The sequence below is a fragment of the Dendrobium catenatum genome, unplaced genomic scaffold (genome assembly GCF_001605985.2).
Source record: "Dendrobium catenatum unplaced genomic scaffold, ASM160598v2 fragScaff_scaffold_264, whole genome shotgun sequence".
Taxonomy (NCBI): domain Eukaryota; kingdom Viridiplantae; phylum Streptophyta; class Magnoliopsida; order Asparagales; family Orchidaceae; genus Dendrobium; species Dendrobium catenatum.
Window position 1 is genome coordinate 1,127,704 of NW_021318726.1, and position 22,451 is coordinate 1,150,154.

At 34.4% G+C, this 22,451-nt stretch overlaps 1 protein-coding gene across 3 annotated transcripts; it reads right to left on the minus strand.

Moving 5' to 3' along the window:
• Positions 1-260: 260 nt before the first annotated feature.
• LOC110115617 (sulfoquinovosyl transferase SQD2) lies at positions 261-19,736 on the minus strand. Of its 3 annotated transcripts, XM_020848887.2 has the most exons (11): positions 19,252-19,736; positions 14,510-14,576; positions 11,489-11,559; positions 11,131-11,248; positions 10,991-11,064; positions 1,734-1,789; positions 1,567-1,650; positions 1,387-1,474; positions 1,227-1,304; positions 1,090-1,146; positions 272-939 (listed from the first exon to the last, which is right to left on the minus strand). In XM_020848887.2, the coding sequence occupies exons 1-11, from the start codon at positions 19,602-19,604 to the stop codon at positions 441-443; spliced, it is 1,545 nt and encodes a 514-aa protein (XP_020704546.1). In that variant the 5' UTR covers positions 19,605-19,736; the 3' UTR covers positions 272-440. The 3 variants fall into 3 exon arrangements, with proteins under 3 accessions (XP_020704548.1, XP_020704547.1, XP_020704546.1); XM_020848889.2 differs by lacking the exon at positions 11,489-11,559 and having other exon boundaries at positions 261-939; XM_020848888.2 differs by lacking the exons at positions 11,489-11,559; positions 14,510-14,576 and having other exon boundaries at positions 261-939.
• Positions 19,737-22,451: the final 2,715 nt, after the last annotated feature.

Genomic DNA, 22,451 nt, shown 5'->3' on the forward strand with positions numbered 1-22,451 from the left:
GATTTCATTAAATTATCTAATTCACTATCCTGTTTGATTGATTGAGAGAGAAGATTTGTTCGAGCACCACCAGATTTCATTAAATCGTCTACTATTCCTGTTTGATAGCATTAAATCGTCTGCTTTACCATCCTGTTTGACTGATTGTGAGCGAAAATTCGTTCTAGAGAGCTCCTAACTACGTAATCATGTCTTTTTTAAGGAGAAAATTAGGAGCAATGCTCAAATACACAGCACACAAAAAAGCAAAGAGAGCTGCATTGTAATCATGTCAAGAGAAAGCTCCTAACTATATAATCATGCACTCATCAATAAGAGAAAGCAAATCATTTATACATCCAACAGTGACCTAAAAAATTGGATTCATAAACGTTTTTAGAAGAAAAATATCATGTGGGAAATTAAAAAAAAAAGAAGAAGAAGCCATATTTGGCATATCCCTATTCCCTTTGATAATGGACAGGAGAGGGGAGGAATCTCTTGACCAACCACTTGATAAGCCTGAGGAGCTGTGTCCTTTCTTTGCGCCAGAACCAAATGGCAGCATTGTACTGCTCATCACGAATATTCTTGGTAGCTTCTCTCCAGTCATACTTCTCCATCTCTGCTCTTGCAGCCTTGGACATAGCTTCCCAAAATTCTTTGTTAGATATTAAGAGCTCAATCTTGGTAACGCAGTCATCAACATCTCCTGGGTTGAAGAGGAAGCTGGTTTTACCATCTTGATCACACGGGATAATGTCAATGATTCCCCCAGCACGAGCAGCAACTGTAGGAACTCCAGAAGACATTGCCTCGAGAACAACAAGACCAAGGGTCTCTGACTCAGAGGGCATCACAAAAACATCACCACTGGCATAGGCTTCTGAAAGCTCCTCACCTTGGAGCATTCCTGTAAACAATGCAGGCATCCCTTCAAACATTTTTTCTAGCTCACTTCTGCACACACACAAAAAAAAAAAAATCTTGGATTTTATAATTAACTTTGAACTAAATATCATAGCAATTATGAAAACCCAAATAAAAAATAAAAGAATGAGTTTCATTTCTTGATAAACAAGACATTTTGAACATTCCGGCAGAGCTTACCTGTAGGGTCCATCTCCAATAAAGGCAATTCTTGAACCTGTTAGCCGGTCCATCACCCTGTCCATATGCACATAATCAATTAACACCTGCAAATGTTTTCAAAATGCAGGTCCAAAAGGTGTAGTGAATGAACTCACTTTCTGAGGAAATCTAAGTTTTTCTCGACTCCTAATCGCCCAACATGAATTATCAAAGGCTTTTCAGGTTCACCGTCACTACAAGAGATCAATCGACTTTGTGAGTTCATTCATGATTGTATCTGCTTTGTGGTAGAAGCTTCGGATGATGGGAGATTACCTTAGTCTCACCCGCATTTCATGGTTTCGGAATCGAGGATGGAAGCTTTCAGAGTCGACACCCTTATTCCAAATACGTATCTTGTTTGCTGAACAAAAAGTAAAGCCACTAATGGCAAATCCATATAATGCCGTGTGGACACACGATACTCCTATGCAAAGCAGAAAACAATTAGCTTACCAGCAGTGGCATGAGCAGCTATAAGATCACGACGTATAGCAGCTGATGGAACCAATGTCAGATCAGCAGCTCTGTGTAGAAACTCTTTACAAAATAATAAATGGATAAGTCGGACATCTAGCAACTATACGTTAACAGCTTAAAAGTAGAAGATAATGGATGCTTACTAATAATCAGCCACATTGGGTTTACCAACCAACTAAATGTGTATCTTGGTATATAACTGTCCGATCAACATCGATATCAGCTCACTTTGTTTATTCATATTCACATATGGGAAAAAAGCATACCAAGGCAACAAATATTCAAATACTATCAGGAAAGCAAGAACTTCAGACCATTCATCAGAAAACGCTGCAAACTATCAAAGGGAATTCATCCAAGGCCTTTTAATGAAACCTTATTTTTTTTATTCGTAATTTTTCAAGTAAAACTCATTAGTAATTTTCTCCAACAAGATATTTATTGTTTAATTCATAATTTATTTTATTTTTCCTTTCCTCAATCTGACTATTTGCTGGAAGCATCTAATTACTAAAAAATTAGATATAAGACGTTGAATTCTCTCCATTTAGTAGTGCAAAAAAAAAAAAAAAAAACTAAAATCATTCCTTACCATAAACATATACAAAGTTACAAAAACATATATAATATAACAATATTAGAACATAACACCTTACAACTTATATTAATTAAGAGAAGAAAGATACAGATGGGGTGAAATCGTGGATAGAGAAGAAAAGGTAGAAAACCGAGACGAAATAGTAGAGGGGAAGGGAAAAGGTGGCTAGCTCGCAAGCTAGTACAAACCCATGGGTTTTGCATTCCAAAAATCATCACATATCTTTAAAGCTGTCACAAAACAACCCCATTTATGGAAGGGGAAGGAAAAAAAAAATTAATGCATGGAATTAAAGCACCAACCAAACAACCACTAGAAACTCAAAATCTGCAGCAAACAGGGACCAAAGGGACACCAGCCTCGAGGAAAATGAAGCATCAATATAGCAGCCAATGAGCACACAAACCGAAGGGACAACTGTCCAAATCGAAGGGACAATAGCCCAAATCAAAGGAACAACTACTAAGGGGAAAAATCGAGGAAAACAAGGCCCACGAAGTGACCACCCAACAGCCAATGAACATAAACTGAAGGGATAGAGAACCTTGATTGCATCAATTCTCCCATGGTGCAGAATCCTCATCTCATGATGAAATCGTCAGCATAGAAGGCTGACTTTCACCATCTGCAGACTCCTTTGCATCTTGAGGTGGAACTTCGGCCTGTTGAGTGTTTAGCTTTCCCTTTTTTTGTTTTTTGATTTTTTTTTTAAAGAAAGGAAGACATGGCCTACAACCTAAAGCTTTGATACTAAATTGGTGCAAAAAAAAAAAAAGATTGCAATTTAAAACAACTTGTCTTCCTTAAACATAGATGAACATGAGCATATAACACAATAGCACTTACAATTAAACGGACAACACACATACAACTCATAACACAAAACAAACACAACCTTAAAACACGACACCTTACAACTTATATAAATTATGAGAAGAAGGATACAGATGGGGTGGGAACTGTGGAGAGTGAAGAAGAGGCAGAAAACCAAGACGAAGTAGTAGAGGGGAAGAGGAAATGAGGCTAGCTCGCAAGCTAGAAAAAACCTGCAGGTTTTACAAACAAAAGTCATCATATATCTCTAAAACTATCACAAAACAGCCCCATTTTTAGGAGAGAAAAAAAGGAAAAACAATTAATGCATGGAGTTAAAGCACCACCCAGACAACCACTAGAAACTCAAAATTTGCACCAAACAGGGACCAAAGGGACAACATTCTCAGGGAAAACGAAGCATCAATACAGTAACCAATGGCACACAAACCGAAGGGACAAATGTCCAAATCGAAGGGACAGCTGCCAAGGAGAAAAACCAAGGAAAATAAGGCCCACGAAGAGACCACCCAACAACCAATGAAAAGAAACTGAAGGGACATAGCACCTTGATTGCAACATCTAGATATTATCTAACAACATCTGTGATGTATGATAAAAAAAGTCTAACCAACATGCATTGATAATATTTGAGAGGATGGAGGAGAACCTTACTAAAGCAAGTTGCAAAGAGATCCAAAGTTTTCACTTAGCAAAGTCTACCAAAGAATTCACTTTGCACAGATGCAAGAGATTATGCCAACTCATCAAATAATTCTAACCATTCAATAGAAAGAAAGATAATGATTAGCCAATAGTAGATTAATGACAGTGGAAGCTAACACTTATGGTGGTATATTGGGGATAACCGAAGTAGATCCCCACAAATGATCCTCCCCCATGTTAGCTTCCTTCCTTACTTGGCAGTCGATACTCTAACACCAAAAGATATTCCTAGGTGGAAAGCACACAGAGATAATAACGCTTAAAATAAAAGAGAATAGCTAAAATTCATACATTCAAAAAAATGTTTGAAAAAAGATACAATAGGGGGCCTATATATATTGATGACAAAGGAAATCTTAAGAGTAAGGTGTGGTAGGCCATGCATATGTTGAGCTTAAAGAGCTTAAAGATACAATAAGTCAAAGAAGGCAAGGGAAAAAAGATGGGGGATGTGGTTGTTCGCTTAGAAAAAATAGGCGTGAATTTCGCTCTCACAAGCTTAAGGCCCTTATTTTTCCGAGGTAGATTGAATTTTAAATTAACCAGATATCCCCTGAGAGTAGTGTTAGGGTTTATTTAGATATGAGGTTCTATTTTCTATGAACGCAGGCTCTCATAGTTAATTACCCCTCCTAACACGTAGAAGAATATTATCGATTAAGGATTAAATATATTTAGTTAGTGACAGAAGTGCAGATGTGTGTGCAACAGTGTGTGAATATTCTAAATCCTGGTTGTGGGGGAATGAAGGTAGACTCGATCAAGATCCCATGGTTCCGTCATCCCGGAAAAACCGTAGGGTTCAATCTACCAACACTAGCGCGGGTTGCCTGGTTGACCCGATCCGACACAGATCAAGACTCAAACCGAGTCGCGAGCGCGCTGCAACGAACAGAGTCTGCGGTTGAGTGCACGGTGCGCGAGTGCGGGGTTGCGGGCGGAGTCGTCCGCGGGTCCGCGAGTGCGCGGTGCGCCAGTGTTGGGCTGCGGACGGAGTCGTCCGCGGGTCGGCGAGTGCGCCAAAGCGGGCGAAGAGGTCTGCGGGAGGGCCAAGGGCGAGACTGCGAGTGCAGGGTTGCAGGTGGACTGGCGAAGTCGTCCGGGAGGGCGGGACCGCAAGTGTGCAGGCGGACTAGCGAAGTCGTCTACAAGCGCGCGACAGCGGGCAGATTCCGGGTTGATTGTCGGGTTGCCAGGTCAACCTGAACCCGACCCGTTTTTTGAAACGGGTCAAAAATCCAAACCCGAACCCGACCCGTTTGCTAACCGGGTAAACCCGAACCCGAATTTTTCCGAGTCGGGTCCGGGTCGGGTTTCGGGTCGTGTCAAAAATTGACACCCTTATGATAGATGTATTCTGCTTTGTAGAATGATACATAAATTTGCCGCTTTATTTATAGATATAGATGGCAAATGCCTTCTGCTTTGTAGGAGGATATATGAATTATCTCATGTATTGCAGGAATATATTAAAATTGCCTCCTGCATTGTAGAAGAATATGTAAGGTCTCATGCATTGCAGAATCAAACTAAAATACTATTTTTCAGAATCTTGATTATTTTCTATTCAATTAAAACCACACAAATTCTAAAATATTCGATAGAAAATTTCAAAAAAAAATATTCAAAACGTCATAATCTCAATTTCATTGATATATCAAAATTTTTAAAGCTGAGATAAGCAAAATATGATCTACCTCAATCTGGACAACTTCCCAACTGGCCTGACTGCTAAAAATGACCGAAGCGACTCAAATCGAAGTTTCTCTCTCTAAAAACCCTCTCTCTACTTCGGTCAGCTGCATGCATTGAATGAGTTGGAATAGTGGGTTTAAAATATATAAAAATGAAGATAATAGCCTAGCACTGTAGCGCTAGTTCATTTTTTCAAAATACAGAGAATGGAGCACTGCAATTTCACTATTCGGCTCCTCGTACTATAGCAGCGCCATGGTACTCAAATAGAAATATTTTTTAGATTTTGTCAAAATTCGCTCTAAATCTTTGAGACTCATTCTAGAGCACGCAACCATCTTTAAGCTGCATGCATTGAATGAGCAATGCAAGCCAAATTGCAGGACATGATATAGGAAAAAAATTTCCTTGCTTACATATGCATTTGACATAAGTATATATAATAAATTATATAATATAATATGATATGAAATTATGAATATGTTATAGGACATGAACATGATCAATATAGTCATGTGGCAAGACTAATATGATTGCTACTTGAAATATAATATATATAAAATGCACGAGATATATGATACTTTGCATTTGATATAAAATATGATATATATGTATTATTACTATATGACAAGCATACAACAACAATAGAACATTTATTTGATATGGATATATATATATATATATATATATAGAGAGAGAGAGAGAGAGAGAGAGAGAGAGAGAGAGATGAAGTATAATTTTTAGACATGAATAAATTCATTATAGACCTACTATGTTATATTGGGTACGGGTGTAGGAATGATAAAATATACTGATCTTGTATAAGATTATTGATTATAAAATTACATTGCTCATAGGAAATGACACCATTCATATCGATTGTTAGGTTCTCACTATTATATGTTTATACTGATATGGAATGAATTACTACATGTATATTATTTCTATAGCCTTGCATTGATTGCAGTTATAAGTTCTCATAACCTATTGAGCTGTAAGCTCACTTCGTGGTTTTTACATATTTTTTAGGAAGGGTTAGAACCCAATGGAGTGAGGTCAATCAAGATTTTCTAGTTTAGTTTTATTTTTTGTATTTGGATTTTATTCTTTTGTAACTTGTAATGTAAAATGATAGACTGATGTTATAGAATGAATTCTTGATTATTGTACCTGAATTTTTTGCAATAAATATAGAATTATGAATTGATGTATATGATTTATAATTGCTTTTGCTAAACTTATTTATACTAGTGAATTATTAGAAACTCTGATAGATTAATTAAGAAATAAAATGATAATTCTTCCATATTTAGATCTTAGGGCATCACAGCTTGGTGGCTTCCTTTCTTTCTTAAATTACTTGGGTAAGTAAATTCAACTCTCAATTGGTGTTTTTAACCTTAGTTTTGATTCCTTATTGACTTTGTTCTCATCTATAATTTGAAAAAAAAAAAATCACATATTTAACAAGTTAATAAGAGCATTGTGGCTTATTGTGTTGTTCCTTAGTTTGTTCCCCGGAACTAACACTTTTCAAAAGTTGATTAGATTAAAATATTTTTTCTTGTCATCCAGAAGAGTTCATTCTAATTTATGTTCCTTTATTTGCAATTTTCTTTCCTAAATTGGTTTCTTTCAATAAAGAGAATCATAATCCACTTATCATCTTCCTATATAATCAAAGCATCTAATGATCCAAACTTCACATCAATACACCATCAATCTAAATTCTCCAGAAGAATTCTTAAAATAAAGGATTGATATAGAACAAGAATATATATTTCAAGTCATTATCCCTATGAAAAAGAAAAGGTCCAATCTTTGTCATTACTTTATGAGCTTTGTTAGGTTTTGGGAGGTTTTAAATGCTTTCCAAAGGCTTGGGTTGTAATTAAAGAGTGATATCAACGTTCTTCATCAAGGTGGCACCGAGACTTTAAACCCATGTAGTGAATTTCTATGCAGGGTAGACTACTCTAAAGTCATATTAGAAATAATCAACATATACTCTCTCTTCCTACAAAGGTGTGGCGCCTCCCCTTCACTTCCATGCAAGTATGATATGTAATTTCTAATTTGATCCCAATTATGTAGACCACAATTGGTGTATAGTAATTTCAAAATTCCTCCTTACATGGTTAGCCACTTTTGAATTAATATAAACTTTTTAATTCATGTAATTATCAAAGAAAATGCTACATAAATTAAGGAGAGTGCTCTTGCAATAAATTAAGTTTAGTTGAATCATGCATAATACTGAGGCATTTTCTTGGAAAGTAGAGCTAGAAAACTATATTTGTAATTTATCATTAATCATGAATAAAGCAAGCATTTATTTTCTCATAATTCATGGTTATGTTATCCCCCTTCCCACCAATCCATTTCCCCTTCTTAGGCTTGTTGGTCACCATGATATCTTCCACCATGGCTGAGACCTATCCCGAGCAAATCCTTCATCCTCCAACATGTTGGTGGATGTTGCTTTGTTCTACATTCTTCGATAATGCCTCTTCATGGAATATTAATGCATTTCTTGATCATGTCTAATAATTTAGCTATGGCTGCACTTCATTCTCCACTTCCATAACAAATTAGGTGAGGCTATCCCTCTTCCTCTCACACCTCCACCGCCACCTTCCATTCCATTCCTTATAAACCTTACATGAGCACAAGCTTGCAATAACGCGTAAAACCTAGTAGGGCTAATAAAGTCTTTACATACATAAAACAATGTAGGAAAAAATAAATAAATAACAAGAAAGAAATGGTGGGAAAATTACATAGCTAACAAGTAACTAAACCCTAAATTCTTTTTAGAAGAGTTAAAGTAGATGCAATCATCTACAAGTTTATAATCAATCTTATCTTAGTAGACAATTGTCCTCTGATGGTGGGTTATCTTTCTAAATGAAGAGAAACCTGTGCTGCCAATTATTATATTTCGGTGCTTAATATGTGATTCTGAACACCAATTTCAAAAATCCTTGGTTGAAACTAAACTGCACTTGATTACTTTGCTCACCTATAATTGGATTAGACTCCAATTATTGTATTGCATATTTCCTTTAAATGACTTAATGTATTCAATATTGAAAATTGAACTTACGTGCAGAAGACAATTTTAGAGAATATGCATTTGATCTAATTTTTCTAATTATTTTAAAGAGTCCACATGCCTTAACTTGGAGCTTCTTATATTTATGGTGTTATAATTTTCAAGCCGAATGCTCATAGAGTTTGTTTTATAACTTTTTTTTACGTACGTAAGTAAAGGGGTTATTAGCAAAAGTAAATGTATAATTTGAAAATGCATGTATAGGAATATCACCAAGATCAATGAGCCTCTTTGGATTATAGCAATAAACTATTTCAAAGGTGCCTTCTTAGTTGTTTTGGAGATAATATTGTTGTATTCAAACTCTTAAGTTGGTAAGTGATGGAAAATGATAATGGGCTACCCAAATGATGCATTAATGTTGGTGTAGTTGAGCAAAGGCTTTTTGTAGGGAATACGAGTTCAACATTAATGTTTAACAAGGGTAGATGTGTTAAGGTTCACCGGCCTTAGCTATGGTTGATTCGTAAATCCATTTAAGAGAATGGTCAACAAATCAATTTTCAAATGTTGTAAAATAACAACATAATTTTATTCATTCAATAATCATCCAAAAACAAGTTTTACTTAAATGGTATTTATCAAATAAAAAAAATACATCTGAGTGTGGGAAACCAATCATTGTTTTAGAAATAATGGGATAAGGATCAAAATAGTCCACTAACTCTTTACGAAGGACCAAAAAGGTTCCCGACTATTTAACAGTCTCATTTTAGTATTGACTTCTAAAATAGGAACCTAAAAATCAAGGGGCCACATTGATACTTTAATATAGTTGGGGACTATTTTGGTCTTTCAGAAAAAATTGGAGGACTAATTCAATCCTATTCTCTAAAAATAATTTAGGGCCACTTAAAATCACTCATATGGATTGATGACATGCCCAAGCAAATAAAGAAAACAAACAATCAATTAAAAAACACTAATTAAATCAAAATTTAGCCAAGCTCAGTAAGAACGGTGGAGTGATCCTTCAATCATGCAATCTCCAATCAAACCTCCATCATTTGAAGTGGGGGCTGGCCAAGGATCCTTGAAGGAAGTCTTGAAGCTTTCCAAATGTGACACTTGATTTGAAGGGAGGTGAGACCAACCGAGAAAATAAGGAAGGAGAATGACACAAAATAAAAATATATGGTGCATTACAATAATGCCAAAATTTGTCTAAGTCATTTTAAGAAGGAAATTGGATTTCATATTCCACTATATCTTCCTTCCAAAATGCGGAAGGGACGACCATGACTCATATGAAAGTTGGAGTGGTTCTTGAATTAAACACATATTGACTCTTTCTCTTTTAATGAGAGGGTGATCATATATACATGTGCACTTTGATTTTAATTTCTCATGATTAATCTTGATCATCACACATTTAAATTTTGAAAGAGGTGGGCAACAAAAAAAGAGAGAAAGTGAGATCCATACTTCCCTTAGGTATCCATATTTGAATTTTATGCAAACATTCTTCCATACGATTTTATCTTTATGCAAGTAGTCCTAAGATATTAAAACTCCTAAATTTGGCTTTACTTGTTTAAGCGTGATTTCTCCTTATTTTGCATCAAATCTACCATGCTTCCAAAATTTTTATCCTCAAAGTTTAAAAAGTTTGCAAACTTCCTAAAAATCAACTTGCTTAAACTACTAATAATTAAACAAGGTTGTGCTAATGGAGACCTGAAACTGAATAACAATAATTTGGACTCCTACAAAGTGGTTAATTTGAACATAAGTGCTATGTTTTATCATTGTTGGAGAGAGAAAAGTTTATATTTGGGATGGCATACCTAATTTTGAAGATGGGTTAACAAGTGGAAGTGGTGTAGAGAGCTTATAAGGGACTTTTGTAGGAGGTGGGTGCGAGTGTGTTTTTAAGAGGAGAGTTTTGCATGAAAGTTTATTTGGAATGCTAATAAGAATTTTAGGTGAAGGGTTGTGACTCTATTGTTGGTCTAATAGAACTTGACTTATCAATATTTTAAGGTTGTCAAATCTACCTTCAATGTAATTGAAAAGCTTAACAATCATCATGATGATAGACGTAAATTTTAAGCTTCCCAACAATGATAAATTTTAAATAAGAAGTTTTAAGTTTCTAAAATAGAAGAGAATCCTCAACTTTCTTGAATTTCCCAAGCATTGTTCTAATGCTTTGAAAAGAAGATGAAAGTAGGATGCATGCTTGAAAGTGGAAGATATGTTAAGGTTCGCAAATCTTAATTGGTTGATTCACAAATCAATTCATGAGAAAAAGAGTCACCAAATCAATCTTCAAGTGTTGTAAAATAATAAACTTTATTCATTCAATAATCATCCAAACTAGGTAGCATAGTTGATATTTATAGAATTCAAGTCAACAAAGTTGGTACAATAATATATATTTTAAAACTTCATTAAACAAAAAGTGGACTCAATTCAACATAAAAAAGAACAAAGCATATAACACTACTTACATTGGTACATGCGTATGATATGACATCACTATTGGGACACAAAGCATTTTTGCGATTGCAAGGGCGCCAAAAACCTGAAAACAAAATAGGTCATAATTGACAAAATTAGCACGTGCAATCTTTCAAAATACTCTAATTACCATGATTCCTGGCGAGGAAGCATGTATTATGTCCGGCTTGAATCTTGCCACTTCTGTAATTATTCTAGGGCTAAGTGCAAGAGAAAGGGGTACGTTTGTGTACCATGGACAGGGAAAGCTGGCAAAACAATAAATATTAGTGGGCATGTCTGAAGTAATTGTTAATTTGTCAATCAAATGCTAGAATATTCTGAGCACACGTAGGCACAAGTCCAATATCTAGTTTAAAAAAAAAAAGCCCACAAATGTGAAATGCCTAACAAGCACATTGTAAAAAAATAAAATGTGTTGCATGAAATGAAGTAATCAACTCGTTATGAAAGCAGAAGCCTTGTCATAAACAGGATGATGGCTTTACCTAAGAGAACCAATACATTTTGCACCATAGAACTCCTTAGGGACTCCTTCATGAGTTGTCACAACCATGACCTATACCAAATATGAGAAGGCCATATCAATTACAATTTCCAGCTGATTCAAACCCGATAGAACTTGGTAATATAGCAAGTCTATATTCCATGTTTGAAAAAGTATCACTCGATTTCCACAACATTAAGATAGTTTTTTTTTTTGAATGACTATGCATTCAAGGAAACTAAATGAGTTGGAAAGAATGCTAAGAAAATTGATAGTTTATGAATTAAACTTTAGTATTCTGGTAAGGGTCGTACTAGAAATATAGGTATGATCATAGATAAGAGTTTGAAGTAAAATATTATAAAAATTGATAGAATTGGAGATAGAATTATAGCTCTGAAGATTATTCTTGATATTAAGATTATTTATATTATAAGTGCTTATGTTCCTCAAGTAAATTTGGATATGTGTTTAAAATTAAAATTTTGTAATGACTTAGAAGAATTAATACAAAAATACCTCTTAAATAAAGAGTTTTTATTGGAGGAGATTTAAATGGACATGTTGGTTGAGAAGTAGAAGATTTTAAAAGCATTCATGGTGGCGAGTGGCCATGAGTTTGGAGCGATTAATGAATGTTGTAAGACTATTAAATTTTGTTCTAGCTATTGATTTATAATTGCAAATACTTTATTTAAGAAAAGAGATGAGCATTTTATCACTTATAATAATGTACATAGCAAAACTTAAATTGATTATTTTCTTATAAGAAAAATCAATCGTTTAGTTAGTAAAGATTATAAATTTATTCCGAGTGAAAGTTTATGCATCCAACATCGCTTATTAGTTTTGGATTTTAAGATGAAGGGCAGAATATAAAAAATAAAATAAAACATTGTTCTAAGATTAGATGGGAAATTTAAAGAACAATAATAAAAATATTTTTAAGAGTCAGATTCAAGATCTTAAAATTTTGCTTGTAAATGAGGTAGCTAATATTATGTGGGAGAAAAATAGCTAGTAATATTAAAAATGTTGCAAGAGATGTGCTTAGAGTATCAAAAGAAAATGCTCCTAATAATAAAAAAAAAAGTTGGTTGTGGAATCAAAATGTGCAAGAAAAAATAAAAAATAAAAAATTTTGTTATCAAAGTTGATCTAGATGTAAAAACTCTTAAAATTAGGATATATATAAAGATGTTAGAGAGACTTTAAAGAAAATAAAATGTGAAAAAATTGTTGGACCTGATAATATTCCAATAGAGGCGTGGAAATGCTTAGGAGATAAAGGAATTTTTTGGCTTACTAAACTTTTTAATATTATTTTGAAGAATAAAAAGATGCAAGATGAGAACATAATAAGTGTGTTGATTCATATTTTTAAGAATAAAGGTAATGCACAAGATTATGTGAATTATAGAGGAATTAAGTTGATGTGTCACACTTTAAAACTATGGGAAAGAGTTATGAAGCATAGGTTAAGTCGTGATACTAATGTTTCTCAAAATCAATTTGGATTCATGCCGGGTAGGTCTACTATGGAAGTTATACATTTATTGAGAGGTTTGATGGAGAAGTATAGAGATAATAAGAAGGATCTACATATGATTTTTATTGATTTAGATAAACCATATGATAAATTTCCAAGAGAAGTGATATGGAGAGTTTTAGAAAAGAAAGGGGTAAATAATGCTTATATTCAAGTCAATAAGGATATGTATGCAGGAGCTGTTACTTGTGTTCAAACACAAGGTGGTTTGACCAAGTATATTTCTATTGCAGTTGGATTACATCAAGGACCAGCCTTAAGCTCACATCTTTTTGCTTTAGTCTTGGATGTTCATACTAGACATTTACAAGAGGATGTACCCTGGTGTATGCTTTTTACTGATGATATTCTTCTTGTTGATAAGACTATAGAGGGAGTTGAAGGTAAACTTAAATTATGGATGTGAACCTTGAATCTAAAGGTTTTTGTTTGAGTAGATCTAAAACCAAATACATGGAGCGTAATTTTAGTAGTAATAGATCTAGTTGGGGTTTGTGACTTTAAGCGATCAAGTCATTAATAAGAGTACACGTTTTAAATATATTGGATTTATTGTTCAGAGTGATGTTGAAATAGATGGGGATATTATTAGTAGAATTCAAGTTGATTGGTTGAAGTGGAGGAATGGATTAGGCTTGTTGCCAACAAAATTTAAGGAAAAATTCTATAAGATGGTGTTGAGACCTGCAATGCTTTATGACGCAGAATGTTGGCCATTAAAAGAGAAGCATAATATTAAGTTAAATGCTGCAGAGATGAGGATGCTTAGGTGGATGAGTGGCTTCACTCTTAGAAACAGACTACGAAATGAGCATATACATGAAAAGGCTGGGGTAACTCCAGTGGCAGATAAGACTAGAGAGAGTCTACTTAGATGGTTTGGTCACATAAAATGGCAGCCTTCCAATGACTCAGTTAGGAGAGTATATGTATTAGATTTGGACTATGTTAAGAAAGATAGATGTAGACCTAAAAAGATTGGGTTAGAAAATATTAAAAATGATCTTTCTTTATTATATTTAAATGATAATTTGATTTTTAATAAGACAGAATGGAGAAAAAAGATTCATATAGCTGACCCCACATAGTGGGATAAAGGCTTGATGTTGTTGTTGTAGGGTGACATAACTTCTGGAAGCGTTTTCAAGCAGGTTTAAACTAAATCTATTTCTAAAAAGTTTTAAAAGTGGTATGTGACACAAGACACTACTGGGAACTCAAATTCTGCGCATTCAAAAAGAAATAAAAGTAGGATAAATGCCCCAATTGCACAAATCTTGTAAATACCCGTGCAGACAAAGTAAGCTGGATAGAGGTCAACCTCAAAATTCCCATTTCAAAAAATCCTTTCGTTTTTATGATTATATTTGATCTTTCATCAGCAACATACAACAAGAACAACAAGAATCTCCTTGTGAGTCCATTTAAAAGTTACAGGTAAAAAGACAGAAAAATAAATTCAAACATGATCACCTCATCTCCCATTTCTCGGAGATGCTTGATGAAATTCTGGAAGCGGTTTTTATAACCAGAAACATACCTGCATAACGAATGCCCACATAAATCTCAGCAGTGCAGAATCTCAATTTACTGAGAAAATGCAGTAGTATCCAACGAAATATAAAACTAGCCAATAGAAAAGAAAAAAAAGCATTAATCTTTTCAATTCTTGTTTATTACAAAAGTTAATTCTTCTTTATTAGTAGAGCTTATCATGCGGAATACAAAAGTTTGTTCATTGCCTAACAAAAGATCCAAAAGATTTCTCAACCAAAAGCCTTGCTGCAGAACAGATATTATCTTATTTGTATTTTTTTAGTTTAATGTGTAGATAATCGTGTTATGTAGATACTTATCTTCAACCCTGTTATGCGCTCAAATTTTTATTTTTAGTTTTTTTTTTCTATTTGTTTTTAAGAAACGGTTTAAAAAATAAAAAAAAATATGTTCTTTAACATTTTTTTATTTCTAATTTTGAAAAAATTATGATATTTAAAAAAAAATTAACAGTTTTTTATTTAAAAAAAATTCCAAAAAAAATCCTTGACTCTCCCGACAACATGTGCAGCGTTACTGATCACTAAACGAGGAGGCAAAAATCATAAATGTGGGTAAAGAGGGATGTGTTGATTGAGAAGTGTTGGGAGAGAATAATGTGTCTCTAGGGTGTTCAAAGGATTGCCAAACAGAGTTATTGGCGTCATCAAAGAGGAGCAAAGTGGTGGAGGGTGATCGTTAAGTGGGGGGAAGGGGCAAGGTGGACCAAAGGAGGGAGCCATTGGAAAGTGGGATGGAGGGGGCAACAACGTATAGGGAGAGCATGGAGGTAGGTGTTAGGGGTTGTGGAAGTCATATTTGTCAACAGCGAATAGCACACCACAATGCAAAGTTTCCTGTGGAGCCATGGTGCATAGCACATGGTACGAAATTTTAAATAAGGTGCACAATGTAAGTGTATGTAGGATTTAAAATTGTTATTTTTGCGGTTTAACAAGATATTTATGTTTAAATTTTGCTATACTTAACCTATTGAATAATTTAGCCTAAATCCTGCCAAATAACAAAAATGAAAGTTTTAAATCCTAAAACAAAGTTAAATCCTTTAAATTTTTTTGATATTTAATTAATTTGATGTTTAATTAATTAATAATTAATTGTGATATTAACATATAAACCTTAAAAATTATAATTATAATTTATAATTTGAAATTTATAACATGTTAAGAAAATATCATGTGTCATTGCCTATGCACAACACAAATAGCGAGCGTTATTTTGATGTGCTGCACCGCACCGCGCCAAACAAATAGCATCGTATGTGTGTCGCACTGTGTCATGACGTGCTGTATTTTGCGTCATTGACATGTATGGTGGAGGTAGGTGTGTCGTGGATGGAAAATATAAATTAGGATTGTAGGGAGTCAAAGGTAAGGATGATAAAAAAGGTAGATGACATAATGGTGATTGTGGGGAGTCAGAGGAGAGGATGACCTAAATGCTTTTTATTTTTCATTTCAAAGGAACTAAATATATAAGGTATCAAATATATTGGTATTTCCTATCAAAGAGTAAACAAATTAAAGAAAAAAAAAATTGATCCTAAACATTCCCTTCAAATGTATTTTGTTCAAATCAACAATTGGATCCAATATTGAATGTGCTAAATATATCGATTAAACCCAAAGAGCAAAAGATGTAAGAAAGGTAGGCTAAGTCTTAATGGTTCTCTTTAGGTTTATCTTCAAAATCCCCCACCCTAAACCCTAAACCCTAAACCCTATGAGAGACACCGATGTGACTGAGTTTATAATCAGAGTTTGAAATTGTATATGCCCATGCTTGACTAATGGCCCCCTATTTAAGGTGAGGATCAATGTTGATGTTACAAAATTGTTCATAGTATGCTTAAAAAGAGTACATAAATTAAATTATGTAGAGTTGTATAGCATCCAAGTTTGGCTTGTAGTTGATTGCTAGTTAGGAAATACTGACAAGTTTCGAACTAAGGGTGATACCCTTGAAGAGTTCTTCTAATGAGAAACAGACAACAAGTCTTCTATGTGAGTAATCGAGTTCCATTGGAAAAACTATTGATAAATAAACAGTTTTATGAGTCGCTTGTGCGAGCTCAATAGTTCAATACTAACAATTGAGTAAGGGCTAGTAGCTGCATGAGTTGAGGCTTTTGATGACTTTGAGTTCTGAGTATAGGTGGTTTAGCTCAATTCACAATTAACCTCAATTGTCAGTATTGAGAAGCTGAGAAGGACAAGAAAATGAAGGTCCCGAAAAATCCAATTTAACTTTGATCTGGAGCATAAGCTTTACATAATGCATAGATCTTCGATAAGGGCTGACATGCAACATTAATATCTATAAATGTGAGGTTTGTGGTTCACTTTTAGAGTCTTTGTTGCTTGCATTTTAGTTATTGGCAAGGAGAGTGTCATAAGGTGCGACTTGCGAGCTAGTGATGTCAAAGATGCTGGAGGTGACAATCTCACTGGCAGTATTGTAGATTAGTGTCGAAGCTAGTGGGAAAAAGGAGCCGAATCACATAGTTTTTGAAGATGTTACATCTTCAAAGGAGGAGGAATCTCAAGATCTAACTTGACGGATTAGAGATTTTGAGGTGACTTTATTTGCAACAAAGCCGCTTGAGGGTGAGTCCAAAATAATAATCCTTGATGAAATATTTGAAGAGTCACTCATTGAGATTGAATCTCTTAAGAAGGTGACTAAAAGCTTTGAAGTTGGCTAAAAGAGGCTAAGAAGGCAAAAAAGTATGAGTAGATGAAGATTTTTCTTAATGAAATTTGCCAGACTTGACGTCTAGTTTCAAGTTGATAGAACGCCTTAATGAAGTAGAAGCCATGATTAATTGGTATATGAACTGGTATACTCCATTGTATAGTTATCCTTTAGGAGAAAGTTGGCTACCAAAAGTTGATTCATCACTTTGATGTCGTAGCTTTGTAAGGAAACTAGAAGTTGTAATTATGTTATATTAGCATTTTGATCATGAAGTCAGCCTTTAAGAGGAACTCAAATTTCACTGTGAGATTTGCCATATGTTACGAATTCGGTTTTTGATTGTGACATTAGTGTTTGATCAAGTCAAAGTTGGTGCATTGCTTGAACTTCTTAAGACGAAATTTTATGATGGCAAATCTCACTCAGGGATTTGGCCGTCAATTCAACGGCCATGATGAGCATCTTGGTAGAATGACCATGCTAAAATGACTAAGGAAATGAAATGTTTCAGCGTAACAAGTTATATAGCAGATGAGATTGTCTTATAGGTCACTACTAGCAAGCAACTTCAAGCAAGTTGTAGATTGAAGGGAAGTACTCTTGAAGAGTTCTTTTGGTGATAATCCCTAATTGGAAGTTAAGTACTCATGTTGAGTAGTCAAGCATCTTGGGTGAATGGTCTTGGCGAATAGGTGATTTGTGAGTTCCTTAAGGGAGTTCAATATCTCAGTACCAGAAGTCAAATAAGGGCTAACATGTGGGAGACTTTGCGAGATTCAATTTTGGGAGACTTGAGGCTTTGGGGCATTAAATTTGGTGAGTTTCTAAGTATAGGCAATCTAGGCTGGTTTAGAATCAACGACTCATCAAACTTGGTTTGAGCTTTCATAATGACTTGATTAATCTGACTCAGATGAATATGAGTATACAACAATCATGATTATTTTATTTATTTTTATTGTCATTAATATTAAATTATGGAGGTCAACCTTAGAGTCTAAAGGTTTTCGCTTGAGTAGATCTAAAATGGAATATATTGAGTGTAATTTTAGTAATAATAGACCTAGTGAGAGGATTGTGACTTTGGGTGATCAAGTCATTACTAAGAGTACCGTTTTAGATATCTTGGATCTATTGTTTAGAGTGATGGTGAAATAGATGGGGATATTATCAGTAGAATTCAAGTTGGACGGTTGAAGTGGAGGAATGCATCGGGCTTGTTGTGTGATAGAAAAGTACCCCTCATACTTAAGGAAAAATTCTATAAGATGGTAGTGGGGCCTGCAATGCTTTATGGTGCCGAATGTTGGCCATTAAAAGAGAAGCATAATACTAAATTAAGTGTGGTAGAGATGAGGATGCTCAGGTGGATGAGTGGCTTTACCCTTAGAGATAGGATACGAAATGAGCATATATGTGAAAAGGTTGGAGTAGCTCCAGTAGAAGATAAGATTAGAGAGAGTAGCCTTAGATGATTTGGTCACATAAAAAGGCGGCCTTCTGATGACCCGGTTAGGAGAGTAGATGTATTAGACTTTTGACTTATGTTAAGAAAGGTAGAGGCAGACCTAAAAAGACTTGGTTAGAAAATATTAGGAATGACCTTTCTTTATTAGATTTAAACGAGAATTTGACTTTTAATAGGACACAATGGAGAAAAAGGATTCATGTGGCCGACCACACGTAGTGGGATAAAAGCTTGATGTTGTTGTATTGTCATTAATATTAAGCATGGCATAGTGACATTTAGAAGTCGTCAAATTTGCCTAGCATCTAAATATCATAAAAAAAGATAACATTCATAAAATTGCTATTAATGCTATACATCCAAGCAGATTTCAGGTTATAATAACATGACATTGTATAATAAATGGCGCAATCCATACAGCCCCTAATTCAAAATCAACTCCAGAAAAATTAAAACTAATGGAATTAAAGGAGAAAAAGGTTTGAATTCTCACGCGAAGGGGGAGGGCTCGACGAAGAGAGCAATCCTTCGAGGCTTGCAGACTCGTTCACACTGCGCATCCTCCAAGATCCGTATCACCGTACCCTCTTGCCACACTTCATCCTGAGTTTCCGTACAGTACTCTGCGCAGAGAGCCATCTGCTTTGCTCGATGCCGTGGTAGGTACGAATCAAAGGATACGCAAGAGGAAAGAGTGCTTTGGGTAGAGAGAAGTGACACATGAGAAGAGGAGGTAGACAACGAGGCAGATGACGATACATGAAGAAAAAAGCTGGGAAATGAAGAGATGCGAATGACAGGGGAGAAATTAAGATTAAGATATAAAGAGGCGGAGTGGGGATTCATTAGGGTTCGAAGGCGATCTTCAGATGGGATTGTGCGTTGAAAGAGAAGTAGATGAACCAAAAAACAGGCTACACAGCCGTGGTGTCTGCCCCTGCTAGCTCGAATGTTTGTCTACAAGCATCTCAAAAAGGGCCGGCGGCAATTCTTAGAGCAAATAAATTTGTAATTTACATATCTAACTTCTAAAACTTTAATATTATATTCCTATTTCTCATATAAATTTTTAATATCAAATATATCACTTCTATATTTCATTCTTACCACCCATACCACACTATAAATTTTAATATTTTATTTCATGCACTCATATTTATTCTATAAGTGATAGAGATATAATATTAAAATTTTAAGTATTAGATATGTAAATAACATAAAATAAAATGATATGCATGTAAATAGGGGGATTTACATGCATACCATTTCTCATTCAACATGAAATTCAGCTCTAAGAAGGATTTTTTAATTAATACTTTCCTTTGAAGGGAATTTTAACTTTTTTTTTATGATATATTAAAAAAAACAAATTAAATTACTATTCTTTCAGCAGATATTTGATTTGAAATAAGATAATTATTTAAATACATAGATTTTAACAATAATTATATTTAGTCTACAATATAAGAAATGTATATTTAAATTTTGAGGTTTTTGAAATTCACTCATTAGTCCATTTTGTTTTATTTGAAAATTGTTAATCGATTTATAAATACATGGTGTAAATGAGTTGAGTCGAGCTAGAGTAATAACAAGTTAAAGCTCGGCTCGCATAATTTATAGGCTGCTTGAAGTCGAGCTTGAACTCGACTCGAGCTCGGAACTCAAGCTCGAACTCAACTCGTTACTCGAAACTTAGGCACGAACCCGTCGCTTTAGCTTGAGCTCGAATAAACTGCTCAAGCATGCCTCATTTATAGGTTAGATAATATAAAGGTTTTTATCAACGTAAGAGAAAAAAGAGAGAGGAAAAGCTCATTTGTTGCACATTCTTAATCAACTCTTAAATTGGTGGAGTTCTTAGTATAAATAAACTCGTCAAAGAGGATGAAAAATATAAACACAAGGACATCAAAGCTGCTAACCCTAGTAGCTGAAATGTAGCAAAGTTAAAATCAGCCTCTGGTTTTAGGGTTTAGGGCTTAGGGTTGAGGTTCAGGGTTTAGGGTTTAAGGTCTAGGGTTGAGGGTTTAAGGTTGAGGGTTTAGGGTTTACAGTTTAGGGTTTCAGGGTTTAAGGTTTCAAGGTTTAGGATTTGGGGTTTACGGTTTAGGATTTTAGGGATTAGGGTTTAGGGTTCAGGATTCAGGGTTTAGGGTTTTATGGTTTAGGGTTTAGGGTTAATGGTTTAGGGTTTCAAGTTTAAGGGTTTAGGATTTAGGGTTCAGGATTTAGGGTTTCAGGGTTTAGGGTTTAGGGTTTAGGGTTTGAGGTTTAAGGTTTAGGGTTTGGGGTATAGGGTTTGGGGTTTAGGGTTTAGGGTTTAAGGTATAGGGTAGAGGGTATAAGGTATAGGGTATAGGGTTTAGGGTTTAGGGTAGAGGGTATTGGGTATAGGGTATAGGGTATAGGGTATAGGGTTTAGGATGTAGGGTTTAGGATGTAGGGTTTAGGTTTAGGGTTTGGGTTAGGGTTTTTTTTAGGTTTAGGGTTTAGGGTTTTTAGGGTTTAGGGGTTTTTTTTTTGTTAAAGCCCACTTTAGGGCCTTATGCGTTTATTTTAAAAAAGCGATTACAAAAGTCCTTAAAAGAGACTCTAGGTTCAACTAAAAATAAAAGAAAATTCAATCTAAAAGAAAAGAAAATACAAAAATAAAAGAAGAATCTAAGAGCCTTAAGTCTCTTATCTAGATACAATGAAATAACAATGAAATAAAAATTAAGAACCAAAAGATCTTCATTATCCATCAACATCAAAATCTTTATAAGCTTTAGCCAAATAGAAGGTCTCTGCCATCTTCATTGATAGAAGTCTCCAATTTCATCAAATCTGGATAATAATACTTAAAGCCAATTAAGTAATAATTACACAAATATTTGATAAAAATTATGCAAGTATAAAAATTTATTTGGCTCAGGATTAAAAAATCTAAAATAGAAGAAAAGAATACCAAAGATTTCAAAGTAATTTGACAGAGGCATGATACAAATCCAAACAGAGAAAGGTTACTGAGAATCCAATCCAACAGAACAAATAACTCCTCCCAACCAATACAAAACCACTGCCAGCCATCACATAGCCACGAAATATCCTCCAACCAAACATAACAACAACTTATAGATAACCATCTCCCATACAACCAAATAATATTTTTAACAACCCAACATATCTGCTCAAAGTAAAACCGCCCCCTTCCATGCATCCAAGTAAAACTGCCACCTTCTAGCATCCAAGTAAAACTAGAATTACCAAATAACTAGAAACTCCACCAAAAACCCATCTTGCCAACCAAATTACAAAGAAAAATGGCAAACAAAATCTTCCAAAAAAGATTTAAAAATCTAAACATCATAGCCAAATCAAATACGAATATAAGGTAAACCTGCTTTGTCAAGGTTGATTATTCCCTTTAATAAAAAGGGAATATTATCATTATTAAATGAAATAAATTGATCCAAATGAGCTCCAGTTTTGGCTTAAAAATCAGCAGTTGAATTTCCTTCTCACCAAATATGAGAGATTCTATAGTCAAGATGAGATAACATTCTTTTGATATCTTTAAGAATACAAAATGTATCAAAATTACCAAACTTATCATCAGAAATATATTGAATAACTAAAAGGGCATCAACTTCAATCCAGATTTTAAGATAACCAAAAGATAAGCAAATTTTAAGAGCTTTATAAATTGCC